Genomic DNA, 23092 nt, shown 5'->3' with positions numbered 1-23092 from the left:
AAGATTAGAGAAAGAGTGAAAAATAGAGAGAGACAGAGACAGTCAGACACAGACATGAACAGAGAGAGAAAGACAGTGAGTCAGACACTGAGAAACAGAAAGACACACACACACACACAAATAGTGAGGGAGAGATAGAGGAAGATAACATGTGGCAAACACTCAAGGTTTCTTACCAAACACTGCAATGTCCACGTTGATGTATCCCACAGTCCTCTCAATCAGTTTCTTGTAGTATTCCTAGATCAGGGAGAGAACACGACGGGAAATATGGCCAACAGGCTCCCTCCCACTCTCCCGTGTCCACCACTAGGCAGTGTCGGCCGTGGCTAATTGAGTAGCTATAGGTGATGGATTCAAACCCCAGGCCAGAGACTCCAACATAAATATCTGGGCCAATAATCCAGGATAGTAATCCTGACCAACCTGACTAAAGACAGAGGATCTAGTTCATTATTTCCTGACAGTTTTGTGCACAGGTTGGTTGCCAAATTACGAGAGCACTTTGTGGTATGTGAAGCGCCGTGGGGGTTCCTGAGGTGGCGAAAGCCAGCCAGGTAAAGGCAAAGGTTTGCTCTCAACATGATGGAATAACTGTGCTCAAAGAATGTGCGATGGGGGTTTCTTGTTCACCCTCACCTCTCGGGGTCTCCCCATTTATTTCAATGCACTGTGAGCACCCAGGGAGCTGAAACAACACGGGGAGACTCCTGACTGCGGATTGTGTCCACCTTACCTCGGTCCATTCTGTGGAGCCGATTAAACCAAACTCCTCCGCGCCCCAGCTGCCGAAAATGATTGAACGGCGTGGCCGCCATTTGCCTACAACAACAACAACGGTGAGTAACCATAATGCCCCAGTAAAGGAACAATTAACAAACAAGGGCTGAGACACAGGTGACCAAAACCTTAGTCAAAGAGAACAGTTTAAAGACTGCCTGAAAGGAGGAGAGAGATGGAGAGATTTAGGGTACTGGAACTGATTCCCACATTCTGCTTCCCACCTCCCCTTCAGCTGGTGAATCATTACTGTCCCATGTTGAATAACACTTGGAAGAACCACAGAGGATAGCAAGGGTGCAGATTGGACTCTGGATGGGGGACTTAATGTCTGTCACCAAGTATACCTCAGTAGCAGCACAAGTGACTGAGCTGATTGAGTCCTAAAGGACACTGCTGCCAGGTTGGGTCTGTGACAGGTAATGAGGGAGCCAACAGGAGAGAAATATCCACTTGAACCTTGTTCTCATCAATTTGCCTGGCACAGATGCATCCGTCCATGGCAGTATTAGTAAGAATGACCACCGCACAGTCCTTGTGGAGACGAAGGCTAGCCTTCGCATTTAGAATTCCCTCTATTGTATTGTGGTGGGGTATCAAGGCATTCGTATGTGGAGGCTGGACCACCGTTGGCATGTGGTGGGACACTCCCATCCAATGGGCGTGGATGGTAGGTACCGGTTAAAAAAAATGAGGGAATTGAGGGGGGAGCAGAGTGAGCTCCCAGTGCCTAGTACAGAGGTGGTCCTTCGAGAGAGGACCTGAGCAGGATCTAGTAGCCTCCACGTTAACCAGTCTATGAAGGCTTATGCGAAATCAGGGGGTGAAAGGCAGCTGTGAGAAACAGAGAGCATGTTGGAACATATAAACAAGGAATGAGTGGAGGCCGTTCAGCCCGTACAGTTTGCTCTGCCATTTTATAAGATTATGGCCAATCAGATTGTGGCTTCAACTTTTCTATTATCCCTCCATAACCTGTAGCTACTTTGTCAAGCCAAGAAACTTGTGTCCAGATGTGGCAGAGCTCAAAATGCCAGGTTCACCAGATTGTACATGTCATGTCAGCTTTGGTGTGACAGACTTCTTTCCTCAAATGCAAGTACTGATGACTATACTGTTGTCATCTTGGTGCTATCTGTAACTCCAACTGCCCGAGGCTGTGGTCATACTGCTCGGCTGGGCTAGGCCTGACGCAGACCTCCCCAGAGGTAAAAAGTCAGTGTACAATGTGACAGGGGAAGATCCCATTCTGCTGGTTACTCACCTTCCTTCACCATCTTGCCCATGACTCTGGTGATCTCCAACATGACCGCAGTGCCACTACTGGGGTCGATAGCACCATGGACCCAACTGTCACGGTGATTGCCATAGATTACGTAGCGATCTAAAACAGGAGGAAAGTTGAGAAGTAAGGCCACAGAAGACTTAATACTCAATAAGGACACTCACACGGTGCAGAGACAGAGGGGTCACAGGGAGCGCTGCACTGTAGAAATTTAGTGCTGAGGGACTGTTGCACTGTCGGAGGGTCAGTACTGAGGGAGCGCCGCACTGTCAGAGGGTCAGTACTGAGGGAGCACCACACTGTTGGAGGGTCAGTACTGAGGGAGTGCCGCATTGTCGGAGGGTCAGTACTGAGGGAGTGCCACACTGCCAGAGGGTCAGTACTGAGGGAGCACCACACTGTTGGAGGGTCAGTACTGAGGGAGCATTGCACTGTCAGAGGGTTAGTACTGAGGGGGTGCTGCACTGTTGGTGAGTCAGTACTGAGGGAATGCTGCACTGTAGAAATTTAGTGCTGAGGGAGTGTTGCACTGTCAGAGGGCCAGTACTCAGGGAGTGCTGCACTATCAGAGGGCTAGTACTCAGGGAGCGCTGCACTGTCGGAGGGTCAGTACTGAGGGAGCACCACACTGTTGGAGGTCAGTACTGAGGGAGTGCTGCACTGTCGGAGGGTCAGTACTGAGAGAGTGCTGCACTGTCGGAGGGTCAGTACTGAGGGAGTGCTGCACTGTCCTAGGGCCAGTACTGAGGAGGTGCCGCACTGTCGGAGGGTCAGTACTGAGGGAGTGCCGCACTGTAGAAATATAGTGCGAGGGAGTGTTGCACTGTCAGAGGGCTAGTACTGAGGGAGTGCCGCACTGTCGGAGGGTTAGTACTGAGGGAGTGCCGCACTGTCGGAGGGTCAGTACTGAGGGAGTGCCGCACTGTCGGAGGGTCAGTACTGAGGGAGTGCCACACTGCCAGAGGGTCAGTACTGAGGGAATGCTGCACTGTTGGTGAGTCAGTACTGAGGGACCGTTGCACTGTCAGAGGGTCAGTCCTGAGGGAGCGCTGCACCGTAAAAATTTAGTGCTGAGGGCCGGTACTGAGGGAGCGCTGCACTGTCAGAGGGTAAGTGCTGAGGGACTGTTGCACTGTCAGAGGGCCAGTACTCAGGGAGTGCTGCACTGTCAGAGGGCCAGTACTCAGGGAGCGCTGCACTGTCGGAGGGTCAGTGCTGAGGGAGCGCTGCACTGTCGGAGGGTCAGTGCTGAGGGAGCGCTGCACTGTCAGAGGGCCAGTACTGAGGGAGCGCTGCATTGTAAAACTTTAGTGCTGAGGGCCGGTACTGAGGGAGCGCTGCACTGTCAGAGGGTAAGTGCTGAGGGAGTGTTGCACTGTCAGAGGGCCAGTACTCAGGGAGTGCTGCACTGTCAGAGGGCCAGTACTCAGGGAGTGCTGCACTGTCAGAGGGCCAGTACTCAGGGAGTGCTGCACTGTCAGAGGGCCAGTACTCAGGGAGCGCTGCACTGTTGGAGGGTCAGTGCTGAGGGAGCGTTGCACTGTCAGAGGGTCAGTACTGAGGGAGCGCTGCATTGTAAAACTTTAGTGCTGAGGGCCGGTACTGAGGGAGCGCTGCACTGTCAGAGGGTAAGTGCTGAGGGAGTGTTGCACTGTCAGAGGGCCAGTACTCAGGGAGCGCTGCACTGTTGGAGGGTCAGTGCTGAGGGAGCGTTGCACTGTCAGAGGGTCAGTACTGAGGGAGCGCTGCATTGTAAAACTTTAGTGCTGAGGGCCGGTACTGAGGGAGCGCTGCACTGTCAGAGGGTAAGTGCTGAGGGAGTGTTGCACTGTCAGAGGGCCAGTACTGAGGGAGTGCTGCACTGTCAGAGGGCCAGTACTCAGGGAGTGCTGCACTGTCAGAGGGCCAGTACTCAGGGAGCGCTGCACTGTTGGAGGGTCAGTGCTGAGGGAGTGCTGCACTGTCAGAGGGTCAGTACTGAGGGATCACCACACTGTTGGAGGGTCAGTACTGAGGGACTGCTGCACTGTCGGAGGGTCAGTACTGAGGAAGTGCTGCACTGTCCTAGGGCCAGTACTGAGGGAGTGCCGCACTGTAGAAATATAGTGCTGAGGGTGTGCCACACTGTCGGAGGGTTAGTACTGAGGGAGTGCTGCACTGTCGGAGGACCAGTACTGAGGGAGTGCCGCACTGTAGAAATATAGTGCTGAGGGTGTGCCACACTGTCGGAGGGTTAGTACTGAGGGAGTGTTGCACTGTCAGAGGGCCAGTACTGAGGGAGTGCCGCACCGTAGAAATTTAGTGCTGAGGGAGTGTTGCACTGTCAGAGGGTCAGTACTGAGGGAGTGCTGCACTGTCGGAGGGTCAGTACTGAGGGAATGCTGCACTGTCGGAGGGTTAGTATTGAGGGAGCTCTGCACTGTCAGAGGGTCAGTGCTGAAGGAGTGCCACAATGTCAGAGGGTCAGTGCTGAGGGAGTGCCGCACTATCGGAGGGTCAGTACTGAGGGAGTGCTGCACTGTCGGAGGGTCAGTACTGAGGGAGTGCCGCACTGTCGGAGGGCCAGTACTGAGGGAGTTCCGCACCGTAGAAATTTAGTGCTGAGGGAGTGTTGCACTGTCAGAGGGCCAGTACTGAGGGAGTGCCGCACTGTCGGAGGGTCAGTATTGAGGGAGTGCCGCACTGTCAGAGGGTCAGTACTGAGGGAGTGCTGCACTGTCGGAGGGTCAGTACTGAGGGAGCTCTGCACTGTCGGAGGGTTGAGGGAGCTCTGCACTGTCGGAGAGTCAGTGCTGAGGGCGTGCCACAATGTCAGATGGTCAGTTCTGAGGGAGCTCTGCACTGTCGGAGGGTCAGTGCTGAGGGAGCTCTGCACTGTCGGAGGGTCAGTACTGAGGGAACTCTGCACTGTCAGAGGGTCTGCCACACTGTCAGAGGGTTAGTTCTGAGGGAGCTCTGCAGTGTCGGAGGGTCAGTACTGAAGGAACTCTGCATTGTCGGAGGGTCAGTACTAAGGGAGCTCCACATTGTCGTAGGATCAGTACTGAGGGAGTTCTGCACTGTTGAAGGATCAGTACTGAGGGAGTGCTCACTGATGGATGGTCAGTACTGAGAGAGTGCCGCATTCTCGGAGGGTCAGTACTGGGACAAGGGATGTAAAGGGGTATTTCTCCTCCTGTCCTGGGACTAAAATTTATCATACCCATCAAAAGTTACAATAAACAGATTGTCTTGCCAGTATCACATTGTTGTTCATGAGAGCTTGCTGCGCAGTAACTGGTGTCCTATTTCTTAGTTTGCAATAGTGATGTGGGCTGAGGAGGTGTGGTGAGGGAAGTACAGAGTTGACCAGTCTCCTTCTGTGCCATCAAGGGTCTACGGCTAAACTTCAGAACAGTAGCCAATTTGCCATGAGGGGTGTTGTGGCTGTGGAAGTAGATATATAAATACAGGATGTTCTTGGCTCCTCGGCCTGTTTGACTGATCTATGGCCAGTGCCCTGACTCAAGGAGATCTTTTTAATGTGGTCTGCTCCCAGATACCTGATGAAGGTTTTTCGACGATAGGTTTGATGTTTCAAAACCGGTAGTGAGAGGGTGGGCGGCAGGTGGCAGCGGAGGGGGGTGTCTGTCCCTTCACTGGACCTTAACCATGCGTGGCACACTGTGTGGCATTTAAAGGCATCGCAATGCCCTGACATTGGGAGGTGGGCGCCCCCTGAAGGCCTAAGCCAACCCACATCTCCATCTTTCACAGTGATGCGGTCACTTCCCCCACCTATTCACCTGGCATCAGTCCCCTGTGGCCTTGGTCCCTTGGCAATTGGTGAATCCTCTACACCCCACTCCCTCAACTTGTGGTCCTAAATCCCGGGACAAGATTAGAACGGTGCTGGAAAAGCACAGCAGGTCAGGCAGCATCCAAGGAGTAGGAAAATCGATGTTTCGGGCAAAAGCCCTTCATCGGGAATGAGGCAGGGAGCCTCCGGGGTGGAGAGGTAAATGGGAGGGGGGTGGGGCTGGGGAGAAGGTAGCTAAGAGTACAATAGGTGGATGGAGGTGGGGATGAAGGTGATAGGTTGGAGAGGAGGGTGGAGCAGATAGGTGGGAAGGAAGATTAACAGATAGGACAGGTCATGAGGATGGTGTTAAGCTGGCAGGTTGGAACTGGGGTAAGGTGGGGGGAGGGGAAATGAGGAAACTGGTGAAATCTGTGCAAGTTGGCCTGGTAAGAGCCAGAAATATGTTGTATTTTATCAGAATTCCCCAAAGAAGGATATGCAGGACTCCACAGTCTGCAGACAGGACTCCTGTCATCACTTTGCACTTTTACACCTCACACTGTTCCCATTGGCAGTGCCCTTCCACGCTAGAAGCAGCCTTGCTGCCCACAGATGCAGACTTACCTGGTTCTACGCTCCCACGGATAACTCCGATCACATTGTCTGATGGTTTTACCTCCCGCTTGTTGAACACGTTGACTTGTACCTCGCTGCAGTCAAAGCAACATGCGGTTAATTTCTGAGAATCTCAAGGTGATGACAGCACAGGAAGAGGTCATTAGCACCTGGGTCTCATCGCAGCTCTCTACTGGAGTAACTCTTGACATCCCACTCCCCTGCTGATAATAATAACCGATTCCCCATTTGCAAAGCTTTGATTGAACCTGCCTTGCCCACAGTCCTAGGCAGCGCATTCCTGAACCCAACCACTCGTTTCATGAAACTGTTGTCAGTCACCCACAATTTGTACCCTCTTCTTTATCCTTCCTCCAGTAGGAACAGTATCTCCTGCTCTCCTCTGTCCCAGACCCCTTATGGTTTTGAACACCTTGATCAAGTCTCCATGCTCCTCTTGAAGGAGAACGCTCCCAACTTCTCCAATCTGTCCATGTCAATGAAAACCCTTGACCCTGGGATCATTCTCCTGGGTTTGCTCAACACCGTCTCTGGAACCTTCACATCTTTCTTGAAGTATGGTGTACAGAACTGTTTTATTCAAGTTTAATATAACCATCTTGCTCTTGTGTTCTAGGCAATCAGATTTGATCGCTTGACACTATTGTGACGGGAGTAAGGTCAAGCAATGTGCAGAGGGCAGGACAGCTCTGTTCTGCTTGGGGATCACTGAAGTTCCTCATTCCTGGGACCATTCCTGTGAATTCTTTATAAACTCTCCCTCACACCTTTCCTGCAGTTTGGTGTCCAGATACTTTATTCCAGCTGAGGCTGATCCAGTGTTTCAGACAAGTTTGACATAACCTTCTTGCCTCTATTCGTAAAGCTCAGAGCTGAGTTAACTACATTTGCAAACTGCCTTGCCACCTTTAGTGATGTGTGCAAGTACATCCTCCCCTGCCACACCCCACACATCCCTGAAAGGGTCTGTCAGCTCTTGCAAGTTCTTTCAGAATCGTACCCTTCCTCACAGTTCTGAATACTCCTACACTGTGTGACATCTGCACAGCATTTAACACAAGAGTTCTTCGATCAACCATCAGCTCTGTATTAGGCCAGAGTGTGCTCCCCTCTTCCTGAAAGGGAGGGATGATGCAAGTCAATGATGCCTTAAGCATTAAAATGTCCTGATCAGTTTTTCCCCTCCTCTCCCTCTCCCTATCTCTCCCTCTCTCTGAGTTGGAATTAGTTAGGGATGCAACAATGCAGGCTGGTGCTGAGGGAATGCTGCACTGTCAGGGATGTTGCCTTTCAGTTGGGATGTAATCCTGAGACCATACTCAGGAAGATGTAAAAGGTCTCACGGCCACTCAGAAGTGCAGTGTCCTGAGGCCAATATCGGATCCGTTGGAGGGTTGAGAATTACGGCCTCCGTCTGACAGCGCAGGGCCAACCTCAGGCAAGGGAGGGCAACAGGAAAAGTAGGATGGTGGTAAAGTGGTATTGTCACTGGCCTAGTAAACCACGGGACATGGGTTCAAACCCCCAAACAACAGCTGTAGAATTTAAATTCAACAAATGAAATTGAAAGATGATAGCTCCTTGAAAGTGGAGTGGCAGGTAGATAGGATAGTGAAGGCGGCGTTTGGTATGCTTTCTTTTATTGGTCAGAGTATTGAGTACAGGAGTTGGGAGGTCATGTTGCGGTTGTAAGGACATTGGTTAGGCCACTGTTGGAATATTGCGTGCAATTCTGGTCTCCTTCCTATCGGAAAGATGTTGTGAAACTTGAAAGGGTTCAGAAAAGATTTACAAGGATGTTGCCAGGCTTGGAGGATTTGAGCTATAGGGAGAGGCTGAACAGGCTGGGGCTGTTTTCCCTGGAGAGTCGGAGGCTGAGGGGTGACCTTATAGAGGTTCATAAAATTATGAGGGGCATGGATAGGATAAATAGACAAAGTCTTTTCCCTGCGGTCGGGGAGTCCAGAACTAGAGGGGCATAGGTTTAGGATGAGAGGGGAAAGATATAAAACAGACCTAAGGGGCAACTTTTTCACACAGAGGGTGGTATGTGTATGGAATGAGCTGCCAGAGGAAGAGGTGGAGGCTGGTACAATTGCAACATTTAAGAGGCATTTGGATGGGTATATGAATAGGAAGGGTTTGGAGGGATATGAGCCGGGTGCTGGCAGGTGGGACTAGATTGGGTTGGGATATCTGGTCGGCATGGACGGGTTGGACCGAAGGGTCTGTTTCCATGCTGTACATCTCTATGACTCTATCAACAATTCTAGGTTTCTCAGTGATAGTGAGCTTGGAAACTTTCATCAATTGTTGTAAAAATCTATCTGGTTCACTAATGCTCTTTCATGAATGAAATCTGCTGTTCGTACCTGGCCTGGGCCGATGCAGGAATCCAGACCCACAGCAATGTGGTTGACTCCTAACTGCCCTCTGAATTAGCTGAACAAATCACTCAGTTCAAGGGGCAATTAGGGACGGGCAATAAATGCTGGGCCTAGCCATTGACGCCCACATCCAGTGAAACAATGAGAGAAAACAGGACTATATCCAGTCATGCTGCTTGTGGAGAAACAGATACTGGTTCAAACCAACCTTGCCCAGTTAAATCTCCAATGGCAGCATTCAGCCAAGCATTAGCAAACTCATCGATCTCTGCACCAAAGCAAGCTAACCTGTTTACAAAGGAGCTCTTGTTGTGGAAGCCAGGTCCCAGGTGGTATCTGCAGCCAAGGGCTCCCTGCCAGCTTTCAGGAGCTTCATCTCCAGCCAATCCGCTGAAAGAAATGAAGGAGCATTCAACGTCAGATTGGCCAACAAGGTGAATGATGTAAGCTGGAGCACGCCAATCATTGAAGCCAACAGTCAAGAGTCTCATGGAATACCTCTGTGACGCGAGAATATCGCCCCATAATTTTGCTGAATCCACCTTAGTAACCATGATCCCACCTCCTTCCCTGCCTTCCCATTTGATACCCTATCCCTTTCCTCGTGATTACCCATCACCTTCCCCACTTGTTCCCCCATCACCTTCCCCCTTGTTCCCCCATCACCTTCCCCACTTGTTCCCCCATCACCTTCCCCCCTTGTTCCCCCATCACATTCCCCCTTGTTCCCCACCACCTTCCCCCCTTGTTCCCCCATCACCTTCCCCACTTGTTCCCCATCACCTTCCCCCCTTGTTCCCCATCACCTTCCCCACTTGTTCCCCCATCACCTTCCCCACTTGTTCCCCATCACCTTCCCCCCTTGTTCCCCATCACCTTCCCCACTTGTTCCCCCATCACCTTCCCCACTTGTTCCCCCATCACCTTCCCCCCTTGTTCCCCCATCACCTTCCCCACTTGTTCCCCATCACCTTCCCCCCTTGTTCCCCCATCACCTTCCCCACTTGTTCCCCCATCACCTTCCCCACTTGTTCCCCATCACCTTCCCCCCTTGTTCCCCATCACCTTCCCCCCTTGTTCCCCCATCTACTTCGCCCCTTGTTCCCCCATCACCTTCCCCACTTGTTCCCCATCACCTTCCCCCCTTGTTCCCCCATCACCTTCCCCCCTTGTTCCCCCATCACCTTCCCCCCTTGTTCCCCATCACCTTCCCCAATTGTTCCCCCATCACCTTCCCCCCTTGTTCCCCCATCACCTTCCCCACTTGTTCCCCATCAACTTCCCCCTTGTTCCCCCATCACCTTCCCCCTTGTTCCCCCATCACCTTCCCCACTTGTTCCCCCATCACCTTCCCCTATTGTTCCCCCATCACCTTCCCCAATTGTTCCCCCATCACCTTCCCCAATTGTTCCCCATCACCTTCCTCCCTTGTTCCCCCATCACCTTCCTCCCTTGTTCCCCATCACCTTCCCCCCTTGTTCCCCATCACCTTCCCCCCTTGCTCCCCCATCACCTTCCCCCCTTGTTCCCCATCACCTTCCCCACTTGTTCCCCATCACCTTCCCCCCTTGTTCCCCATCACCTTCCCCCCTTGCTCCCCCATCACCTTCCCCCCTTGTTCCCCATCACCTTCCCCACTTGTTCCCCCATCACCTTCCCCCCTTGTTCCATCACCTTCCCCCCTTGTTCCCCCATCACCTTCCCCACTTGTTCCCCATCAGCTTCCCCCTTGTTCCCCCATCACCTTCCCCCTTGTTCCCCCATCACCTTCCCCACTTGTTCCCCATCAGCTTCCCCCTTGTTCCCCCATCACCTTCCCCCTTGTTCCCCCATCACCTTCCCCCCTTGCTCCCCCATCACCTTCCCCCCTTGTTCCCCATCACCTTCCCCACTTGTTCCCCCATCACCTTCCCCCCTTGTTCCATCACCTTCCCCCCTTGTTCCCCCATCACCTTCCCCACTTGTTCCCCATCAGCTTCCCCCTTGTTCCCCCATCACCTTCCCCCTTGTTCCCCCATCACCTTCCCCACTTGTTCCCCATCAGCTTCCCCCTTGTTCCCCCATCACCTTCCCCCCTTGTTCCCCCATCACCTTCCCCACTTGTCCCCCATCACCTTCCCCCCTTGTTCCCACATCACCTTCCCCAATTGTTCCCACATCACCTTCCCAACTTGTTCCCCATCCACCTTCCCCACTTGTACCCCCATTACCTTCCCCACTTGTTCCCCCATCACCTTCCCCCCTTGTTCCCCCATCAACTTCCCCACTTGTTCCCCATCACCTTCCCCCCTTGTTCCCCATCACCTTCCCCACTTGTTCCCCATCACCTTCCCCACTTGTTCCCCCATCACCTTCCCCCCTTGTTCCCCATCACCTTCCCCACTTGTACCCCCATTACCTTCCCCACTTGTTCCCCCATCACCTTCCCCACTTGTACCCCCATCACCTTCCCCCCTTGTTCCCCATCACCTTCCCCACTTGTACCCCCATTACCTTCCCCCCTTGTTCCCCATCACCTTCCCCACTTGTACCCCCATTACCTTCCCCACTTGTTCCCGCATCACCTTCCCCACTTGTACCCCCATTACCTTCCCCCTTGTTCCCCCATCACCCTCCTCACCTGTTCCCGCATCACCTTCCCCACTTGTACCCCCATTACCTTCCCCCTTGTTCCCCCATCACCCTCCTCACCTGTTCCCCATCACCTTCCCCACTTGTACCCCCATTACCTTCCCCACTTGTTCCCCCATCACCTTCCCCACTTGTACCCCCATTACCTTCCCCCTTGTTCCCCCATCACCCTCCTCACCTGTTCCCCATCACCTTCCCCCCTTGTTCCCCCATCACCCTCCCCACTTGTTCCCCATCACCTCCCCCACTTGTTCCCCATCACCTTCCCCACTTGTTCCCCCATCACCTTCCCCCCTTGTTCCCCCATCACCCTCCCCACTTGTTCCCCATCACCTCCCCCACTTGTTCCCCCATCACCTTCCCCACTTGTTCCCCCATCACCTTCCCCACTTGTTCCTCCATCACCTTCCCCCCTTGTTCCCCATTACCTTCCCCCCTTGTTCCCCCATCACCCTCCCCACTTGTTCCCCATCACCTCCCCCACTTGTTCCCCCATCACCGTCCCCACTTGTTCCCCCATCACCTTCCCCCCCTTGTTCCCCCATCACCTCCCCCACTTGTTCCCCCATCACCTTCCCCACTTGTTCCCGCATCACCTTCCCCCCTTGTTCCCCCATCACCCTCCCCACTTGTTCCCCATCACCTCCCCCACTTGTTCCCCCATCACCTTCCCCACTTGTTCCCCCATCACCTTCCCCCCTTGTTCCCCCATCACCTTCCCCCCTTGTTCCCCATCACCTTCCCCCCTTGTTCCCCCATCACCCTCCCCACTTGTTCCCCATCACCTCCCCCACTTGTTCCCCCATCACCTTCCCCACTTGTTCCCCCATCACCTTCCCCCCTTGTTCCCCATCACCTTCCCCACTTGTTCCCCCATCACCTTTCCCACTTGTTCCCCATCACCTTCCCCACTTGTTCCCCCATCACCTTCCCCACTTGTTCCCCCATCACCTTCCCCAATTGTTCCCCATCACCTTCCCCACTTGTTCCCCATCACCTTCCCCACTTGTTCCCCCATCACCTTCCCCACTTGTTTCCCCATCACCTTCCCCCCTTGTTCCCCCATCACCTTCCCACCTTGATCCCCCATCACCTTTCCCCTTGTTCCCCCATCACATTCCCCCTTGTTCCCCCATCACCTTCCCCCCTTGTTCCCCCATCACCCTCCCCACTTGTTCCCCATCACCTCCCCCACTTGTTCCCCCATCACCTTCCCCACTTGTTCCCCCATCACCTTCCCCCCTTGTTCCCCCATCACCTTCCCCCCTTGTTCCCCATCACCTTCCCCCCTTGTTCCCCCATCACCCTCCCCACTTGTTCCCCATCACCTCCCCCACTTGTTCCCCCATCACCTTCCCCACTTGTTCCCCCATCACCTTCCCCCCTTGTTCCCCATCACCTTCCCCACTTGTTCCCCCATCACCTTTCCCACTTGTTCCCCATCACCTTCCCCACTTGTTCCCCCATCACCTTCCCCACTTGTTCCCCCATCACCTTCCCCAATTGTTCCCCATCACCTTCCCCACTTGTTCCCCATCACCTTCCCCACTTGTTCCCCCATCACCTTCCCCACTTGTTTCCCCATCACCTTCCCCCCTTGTTCCCCCATCACCTTCCCACCTTGATCCCCCATCACCTTTCCCCTTGTTCCCCCATCACATTCCCCCTTGTTCCCCCATCACCTTCCCCAATTGTTCCCCCATCACCTTCCCCACTTCTTCCCCCAACCCCTTCCCCACTTGTTCCCCCAACACCTTCCCCACTTGTTCGCCCATCACCTTCCCCCCTTGTTCCCCCATCACCTTCCCCCCTTGTTCCCCATCACCTTCCCCACTTGTTCCCCCATCACCTTCCCCACTTGTCCCCCATCACCTTCCCCCCTTGTTCCCCCATCACCTTCCCCACTTGTTCCCCATCAACGTCCCCACTTGTTCCCGATCACATTCCCCACTTGTTCCCCCATCACCTTCCCCACTTGTTCCCCATCACCTTCCCCCCTTGTTCCCCATCACCCTCCCCACTTGTTCCCCATCAACTTCCCCAATTGTTCCCCATCACCTTCCCCACTTGTTCCCCCATCACCTTCCCCAATTGTTCCCCATCACCTTCCCCCTTGTTCCCCCATCACCTTCCCCACTTGTTCCCCCATCACCTTCCCCCCTTGTTCCCCATCACCTTCCCCACTTGTTCCCCATCACCTTCCCCCCTTGTTCCCCATCACCTTCCCCCCTTGTTCCCCCATCACCCTCCCCACTTGTTCACCATCACCTCCCCCACTTGTTCCCCCATCACCTTCCCCACTTGTTCCCCCATCAACTTCCCCACTTGTCCCCCATCACCTTCCCCACTTGTTCCCCCATCACCTTCCCCACTTGTTTCCCCATCACCTTCCCCACTTGTTCCCCCATCACCTTCCCACCTTGATCCCCCATCACCTTTCCCCTTGTTCCCCCATCACCTTCCCCCTTGTTCCCCCATCACCTTCCCCGCTTGTTCCCCCATCACATTCCCCCTTGTTTCCCCATCACCTTCTCCCCTTGTTTCCCCATCACCTTCCCCACTTGTCCCCCCATCACCTTCCATCTTGTTCCCCCATCACCTTCCCCCCTTGTTTCCCCATCACCTTCCCCACTTGTTCCCCCATCACCTTCCCCCCTTGTTTCCCCCATCACCTTCCCCACTTGTTCCCCCATCACCTTCCCCCCTTGTTTCCCCATCACCTTCCCCACTTGTCCCCCCATCACCTTCCATCTTGTTCCCCCATCACCTTCCCCCCTTGTTTCCCCATCACCTTCCCCACTTGTCCCCCCATCACCTTCCCCACTTGTTCCCCCATCACCTTCCCCACTTGTTCCCCCATCACCCTCCCCCCTTGTTTCCCCATCACCTTCCCCACTTGTCCCCCCATCACCTTCATCTTGTTCCCCCATCACCTTCCCCCCTTGTTTCCCCATCACCTTCCCCACTTGTTCCCCCATCACCTTCCCCCCTTGTTTCCCCCATCACCTTCCCCCCTTGTTTCCCCCATCACCTTCCCCAATTGTTCCCCCATCACCTTCCCCCCTTGTTCCCCCATCACCTTCCCCCCTTGTTCCCCCATCACCTTCCCCACTTGTTCCCCCAACACCTTCCCCCCTTGTTCCCCCATCACCTTCCCCCCTTGTTCCCCCATCACCTTCCCCAATTGTTCCCCCATCACCTTCCCCCCTTGTTCCCCCATCACCTTCCCCACTTGTCCCCCCATCACCTTCCATCTTGTTCCCCCATCACCTTCCCCCCTTGTTTCCCCATCACCTTCCCCACTTGTCCCCCCATCACCTTCCACCTTGTTCCCCCATCACCTTCCCCCCTTGTTCCCCCATCACCTTCCCCACTTGTCCCCCCATCACCTTCCATCTTGTTCCCCCATCACCTTCCCCCCTTGTTTCCCCATCACCTTCCCCACTTGTCCCCCCATCACCTTCCATCTTGTTCCCCCATCACCTTCCCCCCTTGTTTCCCCATCACCTTCCCCACTTGTTCCCCCATCACCTTCCACCTTATTCCCCCATCACCTTCCTCACTTGTTTCCCCATCACCTTCCCCCTTGTTCCCCATCACCTTCCTCACTTGTTCCCCATCACCTTCCCCACTTGTTCCCCCATCACCTTCCCCACTTGTCCCCCATCACCTTCCCCCCTTGTTCCCCCATCACCTTCCCCACTTGTTCCCCATCAACGTCCCCACTTGTTCCCGATCACATTCCCCACTTGTTCCCCCATCACCTTCCCCACTTGTTCCCCATCACCTTCCCCCCTTGTTCCCCATCACCCTCCCCACTTGTTCCCCATCAACTTCCCCAATTGTTCCCCATCACCTTCCCCACTTGTTCCCCCATCACCTTCCCCAATTGTTCCCCATCACCTTCCCCCTTGTTCCCCCATCACCTTCCCCACTTGTTCCCCCATCACCTTCCCCCCTTGTTCCCCATCACCTTCCCCACTTGTTCCCCATCACCTTCCCCCCTTGTTCCCCATCACCTTCCCCACTTGTTCACCATCACCTCCCCCACTTGTTCCCCCATCACCTTCCCCACTTGTTCCCCCATCAACTTCCCCACTTGTCCCCCATCACCTTCCCCACTTGTTCCCCCATCACCTTCCCCACTTGTTTCCCCATCACCTTCCCCACTTGTTCCCCCATCACCTTCCCACCTTGATCCCCCATCACCTTTCCCCTTGTTCCCCCATCACCTTCCCCCTTGTTCCCCCATCACCTTCCCCGCTTGTTCCCCCATCACATTCCCCCTTGTTTCCCCATCACCTTCTCCCCTTGTTTCCCCATCACCTTCCCCACTTGTCCCCCCATCACCTTCCATCTTGTTCCCCCATCACCTTCCCCCCTTGTTTCCCCATCACCTTCCCCACTTGTTCCCCCATCACCTTCCCCCCTTGTTTCCCCCATCACCTTCCCCACTTGTTCCCCCATCACCTTCCCCCCTTGTTTCCCCATCACCTTCCCCACTTGTCCCCCCATCACCTTCCATCTTGTTCCCCCATCACCTTCCCCCCTTGTTTCCCCATCACCTTCCCCACTTGTCCCCCCATCACCTTCCCCACTTGTTCCCCCATCACCTTCCCCACTTGTTCCCCATCACCCTCCCCCCTTGTTTCCCCATCACCTTCCCCACTTGTCCCCCCATCACCTTCATCTTGTTCCCCCATCACCTTCCCCCCTTGTTTCCCCATCACCTTCCCCACTTGTTCCCCCATCACCTTCCCCCCTTGTTTCCCCCATCACCTTCCCCCCTTGTTTCCCCCATCACCTTCCCCAATTGTTCCCCCATCACCTTCCCCCCTTGTTCCCCCATCACCTTCCCCCCTTGTTCCCCCATCACCTTCCCCACTTGTTCCCCCAACACCTTCCCCCCTTGTTCCCCCATCACCTTCCCCCCTTGTTCCCCCATCACCTTCCCCAATTGTTCCCCCATCACCTTCCCCCCTTGTTCCCCCATCACCTTCCCCACTTGTCCCCCCATCACCTTCCATCTTGTTCCCCCATCACCTTCCCCCCTTGTTTCCCCATCACCTTCCCCACTTGTCCCCCCATCACCTTCCACCTTGTTCCCCCATCACCTTCCCCACTTGTCCCCCCATCACCTTCCATCTTGTTCCCCCATCACCTTCCCCCCTTGTTTCCCCATCACCTTCCCCACTTGTTCCCCCATCACCTTCCACCTTATTCCCCCATCACCTTCCTCACTTGTTTCCCCATCACCTTCCCCCTTGTTCCCCATCACCTTCCTCACTTGTTTCCCCATCACCTTCCCCCCTTGTTCCCCATTACCTTCCCCACTTGGCTCCTCCCATTTCACCTTGCCCACTTGTGCCATCCGTGTAATGTGTCTCTTACATACAATGAACCTCATCTCTCCTCCTCAGCTTTGAACACTTGTCCTGCACTCTCTAACTTTACCCTCTTTTTCTTTATCCAACCTCTTTCTAACGTTCCAATTCCAACCTTGTTTGTGGCCCCAGTGACAGAGCCTTGAGTTACACCGTTCAGCATGGTTGCCACCATTTTTCCTTGATATATCTCTCCCAAATTCCAGATCATTCTGTAGACTCATCCCAAGCTGGTCACCCACCTCTCTTAGCTGTGCCTCTCTTCCCTGTTCAGGTATCTCAAAACCAGTTGGTTCAATATGAGCCATGGGGACTTTTGGCTGTGCACTTGACCATATTGAATGGTTAAGCAGCCTCAAAGGGCTGAATGGCCTATTCCTTCTCATATGTTTCTAATGGAAATATTTTAAACAATCAGCTGATAGAGGTTCTCATCAATGGATATGTAATTAAGCACACAGCGTAGCTACTTGCCAGCTCTCTGTCCACAGATACATCAGTGCTTTTCAACAGTGTGCAGCGCTCAGTTCAGGCTAACAAATCCAAATTCTTGGAGCAAGAACTCACCAGATGAGTTGACGTGCATCTTCAAACCCAATGGGCTGTGCAGGGATGGGTGATAAACCTTTGACATCAGATTCAGCCTGTCTGAAGGTATAATCTGTAAACAGGTAACATGAGACTTGTTTATGGCTGACCTCCTGAGCTTCACTGGGCCATCAAGGGTTCTATCAAACAGACCCATGACCAACTGTCACATATACGCACTGAAATAAATCCACAGGGTAAGCAGTGAACAAAACCACGTTGGGAGCCACCCCCCATTACCCCGACCAGATACCATGGGACCAGACCATAGGCAGAGACCTGTGCCAGGCTCCAGGTCCCCGGCAGAGACCTGTGCCCAGGTCCCAAACAGAGATCTGGGACCAGACCCCAGGCAGAGACCCGAGGATAATGCCCTCTGTAGAGACTCTGCGATAATGTCCCAAGCAGAGACCATGGGATAAGGCCCTGGGCAGAGACCCTGGTATACGGCTCTGAACAGAGACCCTGGGATAATGACCTGACCGCAGATCCCAGAATAAGGACCAAGCAGAGAGCCTGGGATAAGCCCCAGAGACTCTGGGATAATGCCCTGAGTAACGACTCTGGGACAAGGATCCGAGCAGGTACCTCAGGATAAGGGTGGCCCCGTGGCACAGTGGTCAGCACTGCTGCCTTACAGCGCCAGGGACGTCGTTTTGATTCCACCGTCGGGTGACTGCCTGTGTGGGATTTGCACATTCTCCCCGTGTCTGTGTGGGCTTCCTCCAGGTGCTCTGGTTTCCAATGAAGTGCGGGCTAGGTGGATTAGCAATGGGAAATGCAGGGTTACAGGGATAGGGTAGAGGGGTGGGTCTGGTTGGGATGCTCTCCACAGGGTCGGTGTGGACTCAATGGGACAAATGGCCTGCTTCCATACCATAGGGATTCTCTGATTCTATGTACACTCTGATCAGGGACCTTGGGACAAGGACTAGGTTTGGGAGCCCATGCTGGGTATTGAACAGAAGTGCTGGTACTCGATAAGGCTGATGACCTTTTGGATCACTCCTAACACAAGGCCCTCGGGGAAATAGTGGTGACCATACCTTTGGCAGGGTAATAAGGTGTCAGCTGGTCACCAAAATTGAGCTTGTAGGAGCCGCGCTCAACGCCAGAGGGGGGCAGGTACCAGGAGTGAGGGTAGGTTTCATTTTTGTCGCTGGTCTTTCCGTCGTTTATATCAGCAGGATCGGTGTAAACGATGACTCCAGTCACCCCAAACTTTGCACCATTTATACCCTGCCGAACAGAACAAAGACACCCTTCCAAAACACACTCCATTAAAACCTTTTCAATGACAAAATCCTTGGGCGGGTTGGGGGAGGCAAGGTGGGGTGTATGGATGGTGGTTTTGTGTCACAATCCAAGCTTCCAACTTCTCATCCTGCTTTGCTTTCTGCACATAACGGAGCTTAAGAGAATGTCTCAGAACCTGGGGTACTGGTAAGGAATGGTGGCTGATTCTGGGGCAGGAAAGGATGTTTGATTGTGGGAATTGGCTGGGTTGGCAGCCAGAGTGAAGCATTCCTGCGCTTACAGGTTCCCCCGCACGCTGTGCTGGAAAGGTTCAAACAGAGTTGCCACCTCCATTCAACTCCTTTCCATGGCCTGGGAAAACCGACCATCCAGGGATCAAACGGGAAGACAGATTAAACCTGAGGCCTGCAGAACCTATCATCATCTTGAAATTAACCCACCTCCTGGGAGCTGACTGGTTGCTGGCTCCCCACTATCCCTCCTTCATTTAAGTAGGGATTTTCACACCCAACCCCATCCCAACCTACTGGGGGTTAACCCTGCACCCACATATCCTTCAAACCCCCTCCGCTCTCCACTCAGCCCCTCTCCTTCAGGTAAGGGATTGACCTGGTTCCATGCATGTAGCCACTGACCTATCTAGCGACGGGCTGGTAAAGGGATGATCCTGCACCCTGCCTGGAGGATGGAGTGCTAGCATCCGAAGCTGGGAACAGACTTCAACAGCATCAATCACGGGGAGGACAGCAGTCAGGTCCGTTCAGAGATCTGGGTGAACCGGGTTGGTGGGGGGAACTGACTTATGGTCATGTATGTTCTAATGTGCCATTTTAAAAATGCAAATTACAGCTCAGCTCTCTTGGGAGCTACTGATGTGGGTCACATCCGAAGCAAACCATGGAGAAATGATCGTTTAATCTATTGATGCATTAAAAATCTAGTTACCCAACTCCTCAATTGGAGACTAACTTTTCAATTCCCTAACTCCCCACTGAAGACATTCCCTCTCATCCTTAACTGTCCATTGAAGATCACCTTTCTAATCCCCAAACTTTCCCATTACCCAATTGGCCTGCATCCTGACTTAGCACACGCTCAGCTCACTGAATATTCCAGTTATTTATTTCTACGTGTAGCAAGTCCATTCTTAGTTCCACATGAATTTAACATTTCATTATTTAAAGGAGATGTTTTGTTCGTACCTAAACTTTGAATTTTTCCCTTTCACCATCCAGTGCAGTGGTGCATCTCCTGACCCTGGGATAGGTGCTACCTGACCTGTTGGCCTTGGCTCAGTGGGCATCTCTCTCTCACCCTTGGGTCGGAGGGTTGAAGGTTTGAGCCCCGCTCCTGAGTGAGCCAATCATGTGTGTGTGTGTGTGAGAGAGAGAGAGAGAGAGTCTGTGTGTGAATGAGAGAGAGACAGAGTGTGTGCGTGAGTGAGAGACAGTGTGTGTGTGAATGAGAGGTTAGAGAAATTGAGTGTGTGTGTGTGAGTGGGTGAAAGAGAGTGTGTGTGTGTTGGGAGAGAGAGAGTGTATGAGTGAGAGAGAAAGACAGAGCATGTGTGTGTGTGTGAGTGAGAGAGACAGTGTGAGTGAGAGATTAGAGAGATTGAGAGTGTGTGTGTGTGAGAGAGAGAGTGTGTGTGTGAAAGAGATAGAGATAGAGAGTGTGTGTGTGTGTGTGAGAGAGAGAGTGTGTGTGTGTGAGAGAGAGAGTGTGTGTGTGTGTGAGAGAGAGAAATTGATAGCCGTGTTTCCCACAGTGGACACAATTCAGAAGTATTCCATTGGCTGTCCAGTGCCTTCTGGCCATGAAAGGCACGACACAATTTCTGGCTAGTTCTGGGGTGAGGCCGACATTTGCCAGGACTGGGAACCAGGCACACTGTGCCACTGCTGTCACTGGATTCTGCCAACCCTCCACCCCCATCCCGGGCTCTGCCAAAGCCCATCAGAAAATGGCCAAGCATGCAGGATCTGTGGCTTGTAGCCACAGAGGCTCATTTACTGCTAAACACGCTGCCTCGGAGGCCCAACCTTCCCACTCCCACCACGCCCAAAAACCCCTGCTAATTAAGTCTAAGGGTCACACAATAACCCCACCTTACCTTGTTGCCCCGGCCAGTACCACCGTATTTAACAATAGCGATTGTGTTTTTCAGGTCAATGGTTTGGTTCAAATGCTGGTAGTCATCCATTGTCCCATAGTTAGCATAGACTAGCCTGCCCTGTGTTGGAAGGTGAGAGAATCTGTTACCACATTATGACATTGCAATAACCTGTAATAGCTACCCCTTTCTCCACTGAAAGCTGCAAAGGAACAGGACCTTCATCTGGTTCACGAATGCATTATTGAGAAGAAAATCAGCAGTCCTTACTCTGTCTGACCTACATGTCACTCCCAGACCTGCAGCAATGTGGTTGACTCCTAACTTGGGCAATTAGGGGTGGCCCTAATTGCTGGCCCAGCCAGTGACACTAACATTCCATCGATGAATTTGCAAAAAAAACAGGGAAGGGTGAGAAGCAGTGCAACATGTAGTACCTGGAGAGTCAGCTTCTCCAGGCATCGGGGGATATCGTCACCACCACTGGATTACATGTGTATTCCACTGTCACAGGATCAGTGCTGAGGGAGTGACACACTGCCAGAGGGTCAGTACTGAGGGAGTGCCACACTGTTGGAGGGTCAGTACTGAGGGAGTGCCACACAGTCAGAGGGTCAGTACTGAGGGAGTGCCACATTGTCAGAGGGTCAGTACTGAGGGAGTCCTGCACTGTTAGAGGGTCAGTACTGAGGGAGCGCTCCACTGTTTGAGGGTCAGTACTGAGGGAGTGCTGCACTGTTAGAGGGTCAGTACCGAGGGAATGCTGCACTGTCAGAGGGTCAGTACTGAGGGAGTGCTGCACTGTTAGAGGGTCAGTACTGAGGGAGCGCTGCAATGTTGGAGGGTCAGTACTGAGGGAGCGCTGCAATGTTTGAGGGTCAGTACGGAGGGAGCGCTGCACTGTTGGAGGGTCTCTACTGAGGGAGTGCTGCACTATTTGAGGTTCAGTACTGAGGGTGTGCTGCACTGTTGAAGGGTCAGGACTGAAGGAGTGCTGCACTATTGGAGGGTCTCTACTGTGGAAGCGCTGCACTGCTTGAGGGTCAGTACTGAGGGTGTGCTGCACTGTTGGAGGGTCTGTACTGAGGGAGCGCCGCACTGTCGGAGAGTCAGTACTGAGGGAGTGCTGCACTGTTGGAGGGTTAGTACTGAGGGAGCACTAGACTATTTGAGGGTCAGTGCTGAGGGAGCTCCACACTGTTTGAGGGTCAGTACTGAGGGAGTGTTCGACTATTTGAGGGTCAGTACTGACGGATTACTGCACTGTTGGAGGGTCAGTACTGAGGGTGCACTGCACTCTTTGAGGGTGAGTATTGATGGAGCACTGCTCTGTCAGAGGGTTAGTGCTAATGGAGTGTGCTCCACTGAAGGGTTATTACTGAGGAAGTGCTGCAACGTCAGAGGATTAGTCCTGAGGGGCTGTTGCACTGTCCGAGGGTCAGTGCTAAGGGGAAGTTATGAAAAGCTCTCTTTAGCCTCTCCGATGGATTTAAGGGATCCCATGGTCACTACTGGATGAAAAACATTGGGGAGAGTGATGGGAATTCTCCTCAGGTCCTGAGACCAATTGTTGTTAATAAACCACCATGGCAAAGACAGATTATCAGGATAATGTTGCTCTTTGTAGGACCTTACTATGGGCAGATTGCCTTCATTGATTGATAAATTTTATCAGTGTCTACAGTTCAATATGCACTTCATTGGAACGGGACGTCCTGAAGTCATGAGTATGGAAATGCATGTCTTTCTTCATTCCCCAGGTGGTCTGTGGTGAGGCTTGAGATTGATTTTAGCCTTGCTGACAGGTAAGATCCCACTCCTGAAAAGAGGGGACATGTTGCCAAGGCTTTTCACCTTGCCCTCACGCGGAAAAATGCAAGAATCCCGAATTGTTTGATCTTGGAGATCTTGCATCTGCCCTGCCGAGTGTGGGATGAGAAATGTCCGTGGCAACATGTTTCTCTGTCCCACAGTGTTCTGCCCATTTCCCATCGACAAACCTTGGGAGTTCCTGCTGGAGCGTAGGCTGCGAAGGGCTGCACCACGTCTGGGTCCAGCTGGTCCTTGGTGTAATTCTTCTCCTTCATCTGCGACTTGAAGAGTTCCGTCCCATTTGGCAAAACTGTAGGACCAGAAAGACTGGCGTGAACCCAGGGCTTTCCCTACATCATGTCACAATCAGCCAAATACTTTACAAACAGTAGTTACTGGTTTAAAAAAAACAGCCAATGGGCAACCAAATACTGGCAA

General features: G+C 53.3%; 1 protein-coding gene across 1 annotated transcript in view; it reads right to left on the bottom strand.

Moving 5' to 3' along the window:
• naaladl1 (N-acetylated alpha-linked acidic dipeptidase like 1) overlaps window positions 1-23092 on the bottom strand; it is a 97408-nt gene that overhangs the window by 21311 nt on the left and 53005 nt on the right. Inside the window, exons 12-20 of the mRNA XM_087983714.1 lie at window positions 22843-22964; window positions 20843-20962; window positions 18519-18711; window positions 17452-17545; window positions 9158-9259; window positions 6471-6556; window positions 2045-2164; window positions 737-822; window positions 177-240 (exon numbers count right to left, since the gene is read on the bottom strand). Of these exons, the coding sequence (XP_087839840.1) occupies window positions 177-240; window positions 737-822; window positions 2045-2164; window positions 6471-6556; window positions 9158-9259; window positions 17452-17545; window positions 18519-18711; window positions 20843-20962; window positions 22843-22964 (987 nt within the window). The remainder of the gene's footprint in view (window positions 1-176; window positions 241-736; window positions 823-2044; window positions 2165-6470; window positions 6557-9157; window positions 9260-17451; window positions 17546-18518; window positions 18712-20842; window positions 20963-22842; window positions 22965-23092) is intronic.

This window comes from Chiloscyllium plagiosum, unplaced genomic scaffold, assembly GCF_037043375.1.
Source record: "Chiloscyllium plagiosum isolate Xiang-an unplaced genomic scaffold, Cpla_swu_hap1 HiC_scaffold_46, whole genome shotgun sequence".
NCBI lineage: Eukaryota > Metazoa > Chordata > Chondrichthyes > Orectolobiformes > Hemiscylliidae > Chiloscyllium > Chiloscyllium plagiosum.
Note: the sequence above shows the minus strand (reverse complement) of the source record. Positions and strands in the feature narration are given on the sequence as shown.